This window comes from Pongo pygmaeus, chromosome 1, assembly GCF_028885625.2.
Source record: "Pongo pygmaeus isolate AG05252 chromosome 1, NHGRI_mPonPyg2-v2.0_pri, whole genome shotgun sequence".
NCBI lineage: Eukaryota > Metazoa > Chordata > Mammalia > Primates > Hominidae > Pongo > Pongo pygmaeus.
The window spans coordinates 215,503,415-215,516,866 of record NC_072373.2 but is presented as its reverse complement, the minus strand read 5'-3'; the positions used below and the strand labels follow the sequence as shown (position 1 = coordinate 215,516,866).

The following is a 13,452-nucleotide window of genomic DNA, read 5'->3' as shown; positions in this document are numbered from 1 at the left end:
TACCATGCAATGGTCCACCAGGCACCCATGAAACAGGAAGTGCTAGAGCTCCACACGCTGCCATGGGAACAAAGCCCCAACTGAAAACAACCCACATGTCCATCAGTAGGAAAATGGTTAAATAAATTGTAGATTATTCAGAATGCCATCTAGAAATTAAAAAGAATGAACTACTGATACGCACAACAATATGAATGAATTTCACAGATATAATGATGAATGAAAAGAAGCCAGACTCAAGAGTATATAAGACTATATAGGATTTATATTGAAGTTCAAGGACAAGCAAAAGGGATCTCTGGCGATAGAGATAAGAACGGTGATTACCTTGGGAAAGGGGAAGTGGGAAAAGATGGAAAGAGAGAGGACAGTCTTACAGGACCCCGGAATGTTTTCATCTTGATGATATGGGTGTTAGTTACCTGTGAGTACGCATAGGTAAGAATCACCCAGCTTACTCTTGGGATTTATGCATTTTATTGGATGTAGCCGTGTGACCTTTGGCAAAGTGTTTAATTTCCATGGGCTTCAGTCAGTTTCTCCATCAACAAGGATGGGTCTAATAATACCTGCCTTGCAGGGTTGCTATAAAGGAAGAAGGTAAGGGTAAATACTTTGCAGATGTCTGTTTGTATGGGGCAGATACAACTGAGGCCTTTCTCCTGCCCCCAGACATGAGGTAGTCCAGGCTACCCACCCAGACTGAAAGGCAAATCCAAAACAATAGATGGCTCTGGAAACATTGATCAAAACCTGGGGCCTGCTATCTCAAAGGCCGGAAAAAAAACAAAAACAAAAAACCCAGGACATCCAAAACAGACCTCAACACATGCTTTTCAGAGGAGGGGCTGCCAAGATTAAACCTCCTGAAAACCTCCCAGAATTTTGCCATCCCTATGAACATTCAGAAAGACAATGCTAAAATTAAATTCTGAATCTCAGCCCACCCAGCTGTACTCAGAGTCCCAAACGGCTACGTGTCATGCCCACCCACCAATCATTCTCTTGCTACTTACCGACATCACCAAATCCTCCAGAACCAATGTCCACTGGTCTGGGTGTTTCTGGTCTGAGAACCTCTGGTTTGCGAATTTCTGGTCTGACAATCTCTGGTCTGAGCACCACTGGGGTAAGGTTTTCTAGGGTTGGCTTCGACAACTTTGCTGCTTGCCTGTTAGTTCGTAGAAACGAAGCCAGCATGTCCTGGCCTGTGTCCTCTAAGCAGGAGATGAACAAAGGAAGAGCCTGACTCCCTCGAGTCTCTAGATCTATGATCAGCTGCCTGGCCTGATCCCGCCGAGATCCAGAGCCTGCCCGCTGTTTGGAAAGAAAGGCAGGATACTAATTATCCATGTACTTTTATATGGCTCTCACCTTGTCTCCCCATTTCCCAGCTACTGTAAGTCTAAACAATCAGGCACGTGGGCAGCAATGGAGCTGCAGGTGCACTGAGTGTGTGCCACTTACCAGCCTTTGCTGATCTGTTCATTATTTTGCAGGGCAAAAGATGCCCAGCACTATGCTAAGTGCTGAAAATGCTGCCATGGACAGTCCCAGTCCTTAAGGAGCAAATTTCTAATGGGGAATGCAATCAGACAAATCAGCAATGACACAGCAAGAGACAAGTGCCCAGAGGGAAGGCATATGGGGCTGAGGGTATCAGGAAGTGAATAGTGAATTCAGAATCTTATGAGGTGGGAGGTAGACAGTGGCAAGGGACAAGGCCTTTGTGTGGCCAGGCCAAGAAATTCATCCTGAGACCTGTCAGGTGCCACCAAAGAGTTTTTTGTTTTTGTTTTTGTTTTTTTCTTGAGATGGAGTCTCACTCTGTCACCCAGGCTAGAGTGTACTGATGCAATCTCAGCTCACTGCAACCTCCAACTCCGAGGTTCAAGCGATTATCCTGCCTCAGCCTCCGGAGTAGTTGGCATTACAGGCACGCACCACCATGCCTGACTAATTTTTTTTTTATTTTTAGTAGAGACAGGGTTTCACCATGTTGCCCAGGCTGGTCTTGAACTGACCTCAAGTGATCCTCCAGCCTTGGCCTCCCAAAGTGCTGGGATTATAGGCATGAGCCACCATGGCCAGCCATCGGTTGTTTTTTTGTTTGTTTGTTTGTTTTTTGAGAAGTCTCGCTCTGTCACCCAGGCTAGAATGCAGTGGCACCATCTCAGCTCACTGCAACCTCCACCTTTCAGGTACAAGTGATTCTCCCACATCAGCCTCCCAGGTAGCTGGGACTACAGGCATCCGCCACCATGCCTGGCTAATGTTTGTATTTTTTGGTCAAGACAGGGTTTCACCATGTTGGCCAGGCTGGTCTCAAACTCCTGACCTCAAGCGATCCACCAATCTCAGCCTCTCAAAGTGCTAGGATTACAGGCGTGAGCTACCATGCCCGGCCACCAAAGAGTTTTAAGAATGGAGTGACAGAGACAGATATGGCCTTTCAAAAAGTCATCCAGGGGTCAGGGTGAAAAATGGAAAGGAGTGAGCCAATAGCCAGATCAGGAGGCAGCAAAGACGGTGCAACTAGAATAAAGAGAAGTGAAAGGACAAAGCAGAGATACAAAGAGGGAGGGTCCACAGGACATGGGCACTGACTGGGGGGACTGTGAAGACAGAGCAAGGGTCAAGGCTGACAGGCAGGCCAGGCACAGTGGCTCATGCCTGCAATTCCAGCACTTTCGGAGGCTGAAGTGGGAGGACAGCTTGAGCCCAGGAGTTCGAGACCAGCCTGGGCAACGCAGTAAGACCCTGTCTCTACAAAAAATAACAAAAAAATAGCCAGGTATGGTGTCACGCATAGTCCCAGCTACTCAGGAGGCTGAGGCTCCTAGGAGGATGGCTCAAGCCCAGGAGGTAAGGCTGCAGTGAGCTGTGATAGCACCACTGCACTTCAGCCTGGGCAACAGAGCAAGACCCTGTCTCAAAAAAAAAAATTGAGAGGTGTCAGGATGGTGGGGTCACAGTCACTAAGAAGGAAGATTCTGGTTATCTGCCACCTGTCCTCAGATACCCAGCACTGGACAGGTTCTCAGGATCCACAGGGATAAGATGGCACCATGTCCTCAACTATCCTACAGCAGCACTGTCTATGAGAACCTTCCGTGATGATGGAAATATTCTTGGTCTGCACTGTCCTATTTGGTAACCATGTATCACATGACCACTAAGCACTTGGGTAGTACAACTGAGGAACTGAATTTTTGTGGGCGAAAGATTACCCAGGTGCCAAGGCAAGAGACTGAAGCCACAAACTGTTTCAGTATAATAAAGAAAACAGTTAGAATAGGAATAGTCATAATACAAATTAGATATAGAGATGATCATGGACAATTATCAATCATTATTATAAACATTATTAATCATTAGTTTTTAATATTACTCTTTGTTGCATTGCTAATATAACTTAGGAATAACTGGCGGGTATAGGGTCAGGTGCTGAAGGGACATTGTAAGAAGTGACCTAGAAGGCAAGAGGTGAGCCCTCTGTCAGGCCCGCATAAGGGCCGCTTGAGGGCTCCTTGGTCAAGCGGGTAATGCCAGTGACCGCGAAGGGGAGTCTCCTGCCGGGCGCAGTGGCTCACGCCTGTAATCCCAGCACTTTCGGAGGCCAAGCAGGTAGATCACGAGGTTAGGAGTTCGAGACCAGCCTGACCAACAAGGTGAAACCCCGTTTCTACTAAAAATACAAAAAAATTAGCCGGGCGTGGTAGTGCACACCTGTAATTCCAGCTACTCAGGAGGCTGAGGCAGGAGAATAGCTTGAACCCGGAAGGCGGAGGTTGCAGTGAGCTGAGATCGCACCATTGCACTCCAGCCTGGGCGACAAAGTGGGACCCCATCTCAAAAAAACAAGAAAGGGAGTCTCTTTTCCTCGGAGGAGTCAGGGAACACTCTACTCCACCAGCTTCTTGTGGAAGGCTGGATATCATCCAGGCCTGCGTGCAGTCATCCAGAGGCCTACACCCCTCCCTGTGGTGCTGTGCTTCAATGCTCACGCTCCTTGTCCACTTTCATGTTCCTCCCGTACTCCTGGTTCCTCTTTGAAGTTCGTAGATACCGGTAGAAGAAATAGTGAAAGTCTTAAAGTCTTCGATCTTTCTTATAAGTGCATAGAAGAAAACGCTGACGTATGCTGCCTTCTCTCTCTGCTTCCGCTACCTAAAAGGGAAGGGCCCCCTGTCCTATGATCACGTGACTTGCTTCACCTCATCAATCGCTTAGAAGATTCACCCTCCTTACCCTGCCCCCTTGCCTTGTATCCAATAACAGCGCAGCCAGGCATTCGGGGCCACTACCCTGTCTCCGCGTCTAGATGGCAGTGGTCCCCCGGGCCCAGCTGTCTTTTCTTCTCTTTCTCCTGTGTCTTTATTTCTATGATCTCTTATCTCCGCACACGAGGAGAAAAACCCACATGCCCTGTAGGGCTGGACCCTACTGATTTTTAGCTTTATTTAATTTTAATTACTTCAAATTTACCTTTAACCACATGTGCCTAATGGCTACTGTTGGGAACAGCCCAGACCTGTAGTGCCACCGAGAAGGTAAGTCTCACTAGCAGAACAGTTGGCTACATGCAAATAGATGGGGGTGTTTAGGTTTCTCTCCACATTTGCTGAACACTCCAGGAGGTCAACACTGTGTTAAATGCATTGTTTCATCTTTTTCTCCCTCAATAACTTCATAGAGTTAAATTAGAATTTCCCAACTTTTTAGGGTAAAAAATTTCAGGGAAACGGAGTCATAGGAGGGTGTTTCTGTGTGTTTGGTTCATTGGTTGTGGTTTTTTACAACTTGCTAATATCTAACAAGGCCAGGATGAGAGCCCAGATCCAACTGGTTCCAAAACCTGCCTGTTTTTCAGCCATACTGAATGGCAAAATGGCAACCTGTGGTTCCCACAAGGTTCTTAAAAATTTTCTGAATTTGTTGCTAACATTTTAAGCCAGGGAATTTGACAGAGGAATCAAGATTTCCAGCTTCTTTTTTAAGATGTGAAAGCTGGGCCGGGTACAGTGGCTCACACCTGTAATCCCAACACTGAGGCAGGAGAATCACTTGAGGCCAGGAGCTTGAGACTCATCTGGGCAACACAGCAAGACTCCTATCTGTACAAAAAAAATTTTTTTTAATTAGCCAGGCATGGTGGCATGTGCCTAAAGTCCCAGCTGCTCTAAAGGCCAAGGCAGGAAGACCACTTAAACCCAGGAGGTCAAGGTCACAGTGAGCCATGATCTCATCCCTGCACTCCAGGCTGGGCAAGAGTGAGACCCTGCCTCAAAATAAGTGTAAGATGTGGCAATACTGGGCCATTTGTTGATATGGCCATACTCAGCTGGAGACGAAGGGCAGTGCTAAGGCTATCCACTATGATGCCCATCCATTGGGCCTCCATGGGCATTCGAGCTTGTGATCCCCATGAACATTCCTGAAGGCAAGGACTGTGGCCTCAAACCATTTCTGTTCTCCAGTAGGGGCCACACAGAAGTCACAAAACTTATTTTATTATTAATGAATAATTACTCATATGATACTCAATTATTTAAAGACTCTTTCCCTGGGCCAGGGCACTGGCCAGGGATATCCAGCCAGCCACTCACACCTACTGCACCTCATGGTAGGAAATATCTCCTGCGTCCTCACAGACCTGTGATGAGGGTCAAATGAGACAAAGATGGGAAAGTGCTTTTAAACAAAACCTCAAGTATTTGACTTTATTATTCTCCATTCTGCATCAGGTCCCCTCATTTCCAAAACCTCTTAACAAAACATAAACTGAACACAGAAGGGGCTGGCCAAAGAGGGCAGGGCACGCTGAGCCCTCGCTCTGTGCCTGGCACTACACTGTTTCACATCCGTTATTTCATTTAGTCCTTATGACAGTATTATTATTTCCATTTCACAGCCCAGAAACTGTGACTCAAAGAGGGTAAGTGACTGGCCGAAGAACACGCTGCCAGGCAGTCTGATGCCAAAGTGGGTTCCAGAAACCTCTACGCTAGAAAAGTAAAAACGCACACGCCTCCTTCCTCGCAAGTATTAAAGTAAATTAAAATGGAGACCAACCACGAAGAATTCCTGAGCAGACAAAACCAATCAGGTATCCTAAGTGACCTAAATCTTGCTTAAACTGCAAACATAAGCAAAATTTAACTTGGGTCATATCTGATAAATGCTTATGTTAGAGAGAAATAAAACTTAACTCCAGCTAATCATAAGCAAGCATAAGCAGTCAACTAACAGACCTTTAAAAAAAAAAAAAAAGGCAATTTTGTAACTGCAAACCAATCAAATAATTTCTTTATTTTGCTTCCACATTTTCCCAATAAACACTTGCCTCTGACGTTTTGTCATTGCAACACTAAACCTCTTTCAGTCTGATGTTCTCCAATTTATGAATTGTTTCTTATTCAAAGTTTTCAAGATGTGTCTCACATTTTTCCTTTACACAAGAAACACAAGTACTAACAGTGTACGCTGACTGAATATGGCATGGAATCGCTTTAGCAAACACCCGACTAAGAGGTGTTTGGGATTCTTTGGCTCCGCTGAGGGGTTCGAAGCCACAGGGAAAGCTAGGCTCCCGCACAATGCCTCCTCGAGGGGCGTGGGGACCCGGCCGTGCTGCGCGGGGACAGGGGGCCGGGGGCGGGGGGCGCACCTGGATGTCCTCGATCATGTGGGGCCTGAACAGCTCGCGGCTCAGCAGGGCGTCCCAGAGCTGGTCCACCTGCAGCTCCTCCACCAGCCGCAGCCGGCACCGCCAAAGGAGCCGCCGGTCCGCTTCGTCCATGGCGAGCAGCCAACTAAGACTCCAGGCCGCCTCAGTCCGCTTCCGGGCCTCTGCCGCCCGCCCCAGTCCCCAGGGCCCGCCTCCGCGTCACTGCCCCGGGTCAGTCTTCGCTTCACCGCCTCAGGATGCATCTTCAAGGCCTCGCCCCGCCCCCAGGAGTCACTCTTGCGTCACCGCCCCGCCCTCAGGACGCACCTCTGCGCCTCACCCCGCCCCTAGGGCCAAGCCTCCTCTCACCGGCCCGCCCCAGAACCCGCCCCGCGTCACCGCTCCGCCCCAGAACCCGCCCCGCGTCACCGCCCCGCCTCAGAATCCACCACTGCGTCCCCGCCCCAGAACCCGCCCCGTATCCCCGCACCGAACCACGCCACCGCCCCGCCCCCGCGTTACCGTCCCGCCCGCAGGACGCATCTCCAACGCCTCGCCCCGCCCCAAAGATTGGCTCTTGCGTCACCGCCTCGGCTTCAGGACGCCTCCGCGCCTCACCCTGTCCCCAGGGTCAATTCTGGGGTCACCGCCTGTCCCCAGAACCTGCCCCCGCGTCACCGCCCAGTCCCCGGGACGCATCTAGACGGTCTTGCCCCGCCCCCAGGATTCGTTCTTGCGTCATCGCCCCGCCCTCAGGGCGCACCTCAGCGCCTCGCGCCGACCCGCCCCCAGGATTCAACCCACGCCCCCACCCCGCCCCCAAGGTCAATCTTGCGCCACCGCCCCGCCCCTAAGGCCGAGCCTCGTGCCATCGCCCCGCCTCCAAGAACCAATCCCCTCCCCTCGCTCCACCCTCAGAATCGTCCTTGCGTCACCGCCCCGCCTCAGACTTCAGCTCGCACCCTCGCCCCGCCCCCAAAGTCAATCCTCACCCCCAGGATCCATCCTCCTGTCACCGCCGCGCCCCAAGGCGGCACCTCCGCGCCTCGCCCCGCCCCCAGGGCCCAGCCCCACCCCCGCGTCACCTCCCCACTGAGGGCGCAGGTTCCCTTTTGCAATTGTGGCACCAGTTCCCGGTCCACCGCGGGCCCCTCACCAGAATTCACTACGGCCCCGCTTTTACAGAGATCCGGAGGGAGTCGTCACACTTCCAGCAAGACGGAAACCATGAGTGGAGCTATGATCTGTCCCGCCCCATTCAACGTCCTCCGGGGCATGGCTTCCCCTTAGCCCCCTCCTCCTCCCCAAGTAAAACCATAAGCTCCCCTCACCGCCCTTGTGCCCAGATCGCAGTTGATTGTTCCAAACTCGAGTGTCTGATCCAACCAAGCCAACCTTACACAGTCTTCCATTCCCTCTTCCCTCCCTCCCACCCTAACACCTCCCATACAGAAAAAAAAAAAACTAGCAGAAATCTAGTCCTCTAAACTCCCATCGTTTTGAACGGTTCATTTTCACATTTCAAAAATAATCGTTTCTGTTTACTGAGCGTTTGCTAAGTCCCAGGCATCGTGCTAGCCACTTTTCATGCTTATTTCACTTATCCTTAACTACAATCCTGCCAGGAAAGTATTCCCACCCCCGGCCGGTTTTACAGATGTAGACCCTAGGGTTCAGGGAAACGAATGTTTAAGGTTACATGGGTAGTAAGTGGCCGAGGCAGGCAGGATTGAAACCCGAACCTGACTCTGTAAGCCACACTCAAGAATCCAAGAGTCCACCTTAGAATATAATCTCTTGAGCAGCAAAACCTCAGCCCCATTCGTTCACTTATTCTACGAATATTTATTGAGCCTGTAGTCAAACACTGAGAACATTAAGGTGAACAAAACAAAATCCCTGCTTTTAGAGTTTACATTCCAGTGGAAGGATCAGGTGATAAACTGTATAAATAAATAAGACATACTATGTTAGATAGTGATAAATGCAAACAGAAAAAATTAAAAACAGGGCAGGGAGATATGAAAGCTCTTTATATCCCCAAGGGATCTATCTCATTGGCTCAAAGAAAGTTTCCCTCACTGACCTGTGCCTTATCCCTCTCCCCACCCCCACCGCCCTTTCCCCGTGCTTAAGGCAGAGACTGGTACATTCTTGGGTGGAGCTCGGTTTTCGGTAAACGGGATTAAAAGTCCTGGATTCTCTAAAAAAAAAAAAAAAAAGATAAGTAAACAAAAATAAAAGGAATGCTGGGCAAATCTCTGCCCCTCTCTGGACCTCAGTCTCCCTATCAATATTGGAGGAGTTGGAGAGTTAAAAAATCCCTAAGGTCACTTCCAATCTGACGCTCTAAGATTCTATGAATAGGGTTAAAGAGAATAGGGACCAGAGAGTGCGTCCCCATCCTAGCAACTGTTGCTAGACTACGGCCATCTCCCGGTAGGAGCGGAAACACCTTCATGTATCGAGGAGGTCCTTCTGGCATCCCATCGTGCATAGCGACCTCGCCTCGCTAGGAGGCACGTTTTGGCCTCTTTGGTCACGATCAACCTTTTGGCTGCAACCAAAGAGCGCGCCTCGTTCCTATAGCAACCGCCCCAGGTCCACGCCTAGACGGCGAGTGGCAAGGGTCAAAATAGATTTCGCCCAGTAGACGCCCTCGACCTGTTCGGTTCTCGCCTTCAGTGCGATAGACCTTTAAGCGTCACGTGACTCCCCTCGGGCTTGTCCCCGCCTCTTTCCCCTCCCCAGGCCCAGGCGAGCGCTGGTGTGGACGGGAAGCTCCCGGCCCGGCGAACTAACTGGAGCACGGACGCGGCAGCCGGTTGGGCTGGTGTACTTTCCCGGTAACTCCGTCCCGGCGTGACGCGCGGAACCGCGGACGCGGCGGGGCCAGGCCGACTCAGGGATTTCCCGTCAGTTCCTTCTCGTTTCCAGTCACTGCTGGCCCCGGGGGGAGCCGGGAGCCGACAGGGCCGGGCCCTGGGCTCTCGGAGGGCGGCGGGGGAGGGGGCTGTCTCCTGCAGGGTTGCGACCTCCGGCGGGAGCTCGAGGCGGGTCTTAGACCTGGAGCTTGTCTCTGGGAGCCTTTTCCTGGTCCTGGAGATGCTTCCCAGAAAGCTGGCAGCCTACCTGTTGGGCAGGTGTTTGCTGCTCCGAGGTCGGCGCCGTCTATCTCGCATGTCAGCGAAAGAACTTCCCAGACCGCCGCCACTTCGGCCTTCTAACTGGAAGGAACTGACACAGTTAAATAAGGCAGCGATCGTACTGCATGGTAGAAATAATAGCACTAACGACCATTTATTGACTGTTGACTCTGGGCTCGGTAAACCCTTTACATGCATTTAGTCCCCACGTGATGATCCTTCAAGGTATTCATTCCCATTTTATGAATAAGGACGCTGATGCTTAGTAAGTTTAAATAATTTGCCCAAGGTAATAAAGTAGTGGAGAATAGATCCCAGTCTTCAACCCATATGCTTAACCAGTAGCTACATCGCCTTCACATGTTTTGCAGGATATAATAGGTTGCCTTAACAAAGAAGAAACTGGTTTGTTTTAGGATTTTATTCAGCACGTATGCAATTTTAAACGTTGATCATCAGATTAGTCAATTTTGTGAGGACTCCCAGGCGGCATTAAATTTGCACTTACGGAAATCCACCACTGTTACAGCTTTGCCCCTCTTCAGTAAGGTGTCACAGTGGACACTTGAACCTTAAAACTGTATTAACTTATGAGAAATCAAGATAAATGTGTTCCTTGAAAAAAAAACATTGTAGGGTATAACAGCGATCATAATTGTGGAGTAAAAATATCTACGGTTCCTGCACTACCCTGTTCATTAACCAGCCAGGATTATTTCCAAAATTCACAATGAATTAAGTCACTGTACTCACCAGAGATGGAGCTTGAAACTTTTAACGACCACGCCTGCTATTTGGTCTTTGCCGTTAATTCTTCTTCACATGTAAAACTAAATTTTTTCTTGCCACTTTTTCTCATCTGAGGTTTCCATTAATAATGACCATATTGGCCGGCGCGATGGCTCACGCCTGTAATCCCAACACTTTGGGAGGCCGAGGCGGGTGGATCACCTGAGGTTAGGAGTTCAAAACTAGCCTGGCCAAATGGTGAAACCCCGTCTCTACTAAAAATACAAAAAATTAGCTAGGCGGGGTGACGCATGCCTGTAATCCCAGCTACTGGGGAGGCTGAGACAGGAGAATTGCTTGAACGTGGGAGGCGGAGGTTGCAGTGAGCTGAGATCCCATCATTGCACTCCAGCTTGGGCAACAAGAGTGAAACTCCTTCTCAAAAAAAAACAAAAAAAAAACAAACCATATTGCTAATGATTAAAGAGCAGCTTCTCATTTTCTTGTTTGAATGGGTGTGGTGAGAAAGAATAGAATTGAGGCATACTGCGTCCTAACTACACAGTTTTTTGAGAGTGTTTCACGTCCATGTTTGTACTTATTTAATGCCCAAGAATGTCACAACATCTCATTTTGTAGTTTCGTACATGGTAAATCTTACAGTTTCATGAGTTTGTTTAACATGTACTCAGTGAAGTATTCTTAACCCATTTATTTTCTTTATTCTTATCAGAATAAATGAAATCATGTATTTGAGAGGTAGTTGTCCTGATTATCCTATTTAGGTTTTCTCTCATTTATTTATTATTTCTGCATCCCATTCATTTTCATTCATTTCTAAAGCTTTTCTAGTCCAAGTATTCTGGAGAGTTGCTATTCTTATTACTCATCTTTTCATCTGTAATAGTTCTCACTTGTGATATTCCAAAGTAGTAGCGAGATTTTTATTTTAAGATATAGTTCAACAGCTTGACACTTTTCCTGCAAAATACCTTTTGCTGGTTTTGGTTTTCATCTGTATATCTTATACCTTTACCTAAAAAGCAAGACTGTCCAGGTTTCTGCCACTGAAACTCATTGCCTCTTCAATCATTTCAGCTCTGGAAAGGAAGAGAAATGGAAGTGAGAAAGTTGAGCATTTCCTGGCAGTTCTTGATAGTTCTGGTTCTGATCCTGCAAATTCTGTCTGCGTTGGATTTTGACCCATACAAAGTCCTAGGGGTCAGCCGAACAGCCAGTCAGGCTGATATTAAAAAGGCTTATAAGAAGCTCGCCCGGGAATGGTAGGTGAAACAAAGAAATAGAGGTTTAACATAAACTAAACAGTCTTAGCAGGGATGAAGTCTAAATTATGACTAGCTTTTATTTGTCTCTGTTTCTATGTTCAATATATATATCTGTCTAAAATATTTTACTCAGGAGAGCTAATGTTCATGTTCTATAATTGTTGGCGATAAGATCCAAAGCCTATGTTTACTCTGAAACTCCCTTTTAGGAATACTTTGGCTTAAAGAATTGCCTTAGATACTGTTAGCATATTTAATGTTAAAGTAAGAAGCTTTAATTTTAAAAAAATGTATATATAGTCAATAATGGATATGCTACCCTTCCCATAATACATTATGCATAAAGTAACTTTATGAGTGTAATTGCTAAACAGGAACACTATACAACCCTATTCTCTAAATTATTAATTTCTACACTTTGAAAAAAAGTTAAGAGTAATAGCCTTTTGCCTCCCAAAAAAAAAAAAAATTCAGAAACCAAGGATAGTTGTCTCTTGATATCCATGAGGTCTTGGTTCCACGATCCCCAGGGATACCAAAGTCATTGGATGCTCAAGTCCCTGTATAAAATAGCATAGTATTTGCATATAATCTATGCACATCCTCTCATATACTTTAAATCATCTCTAGCTTACTTATAATAGCTAATACAATGTAACTGCTGTGCAAATGGTTGTTATACTGTTATTGTTTAAGGAATAATGACAAGAAAAAAGTCTGTATGTGTTCAGTACAGATGCAGTTTTTTAAAAATATTTTTGAATATTTCAAAATAGAAAATATTATATTTTGGTTGGTGGAATCCATGGATGTGAAACCAACAGATACAGAGGGCTGACTATATATTACTTTAAAAAAAAATTGGCCTGGCATGGTGGCTCATGTTTGTAATCCCGGCACTTTGGGAGGCTGAGGTGGGAGGATCGTTTGAGCCCAGGAGTTTGAGACCAGCCTGGGCAACATAGTGACACCCCATCTCTATGAAAAAAAAAAAACCCAGAAGTTCGAGGCTGCAGTGAGCTATAATCACGCCACTGCACTCCAGCCTGGGCAACAGAGTGAGACCCATCTCAAAAAAAAAATCTTACAGAAAATTGTAATTTTGCCTGAAGTTATCAGGATAGCAATTAGCAGGGTAGCAATAAATCTAAAACTTTGGACAAATGTCATCAGTTTCTTCCACCAATGCCTTGGCCATGCCAAAGAAGCAGAAGTGTTGGATTATATAGATGGAGGGGGAGCAGCAGAAGGAGGAAAGGATGGAAAGGACACAGGTGACTCCAAGCTGGCTGTACCAACCATGAGGAATGGAAGAAAGTTTGGGAAAGGTACCATCACTGAGCACCTACCACATGCTAACCTCCTGGTTCTATGCTTTTTATCTCATTTAAACCTTATAATGAGCCTATGAAGGAGGGTATCAGTGTCTCTTTCTTTTTTGAGATGGAGTCTCGTTCTGTCACGCAGGCCGGAATGCAGTGGCACGATCTTGGCTTACTGTAACCTCTGCTTCCTGGGTTCAAGAGATTCTCCTGACTCATCCTCCCAAGTAGCTGGGACTACAGGCGTGCACCACCACACCCAGCTAATTGCTGTATTTCTAGTAGAGACAGGGTTTCGC

At 47.5% G+C, this 13,452-nt stretch overlaps 2 protein-coding genes across 7 annotated transcripts in view; one reads left to right on the top strand and one right to left on the bottom strand.

Annotated features, from left to right (window-relative positions):
* CASP9 (caspase 9) overlaps positions 1-7,362 on the bottom strand; it is a 32,107-nt gene extending 24,745 nt beyond the window's left edge. The window contains exons 1-2 of one of the 3 annotated variants that reach the window (XM_054437339.2): positions 6,671-7,362; positions 1,017-1,317 (exon numbers count right to left, since the gene is read on the bottom strand). In XM_054437339.2, coding sequence (XP_054293314.1) covers positions 1,017-1,317; positions 6,671-6,802 — 433 coding nt within the window. In that variant the 5' untranslated portion in view covers positions 6,803-7,362. Of the gene's footprint in view, positions 1-1,016; positions 1,318-3,729; positions 4,171-6,670 lie in introns of those variants that run through there. The other 2 variants (XM_054437340.2, XM_054437346.2) reach the window with 2 other exon arrangements.
* Positions 7,363-9,131: 1,769 nt separating this feature from the next.
* The window catches only part of DNAJC16 (DnaJ heat shock protein family (Hsp40) member C16), a 43,978-nt gene continuing 39,657 nt past the window's right edge, over positions 9,132-13,452 (top strand). Inside the window, exons 1-2 of one of the 4 annotated variants that reach the window (XM_054437334.2) lie at positions 9,132-9,585; positions 11,644-11,828. In XM_054437334.2, coding sequence (XP_054293309.1) covers positions 11,662-11,828 — 167 coding nt within the window. In that variant the 5' untranslated portion in view covers positions 9,132-9,585; positions 11,644-11,661. The remainder of the gene's footprint in view (positions 9,586-11,643; positions 11,829-13,452) is intronic. The other 3 variants (XM_054437335.2, XM_054437336.2, XM_054437337.2) reach the window with 3 other exon arrangements.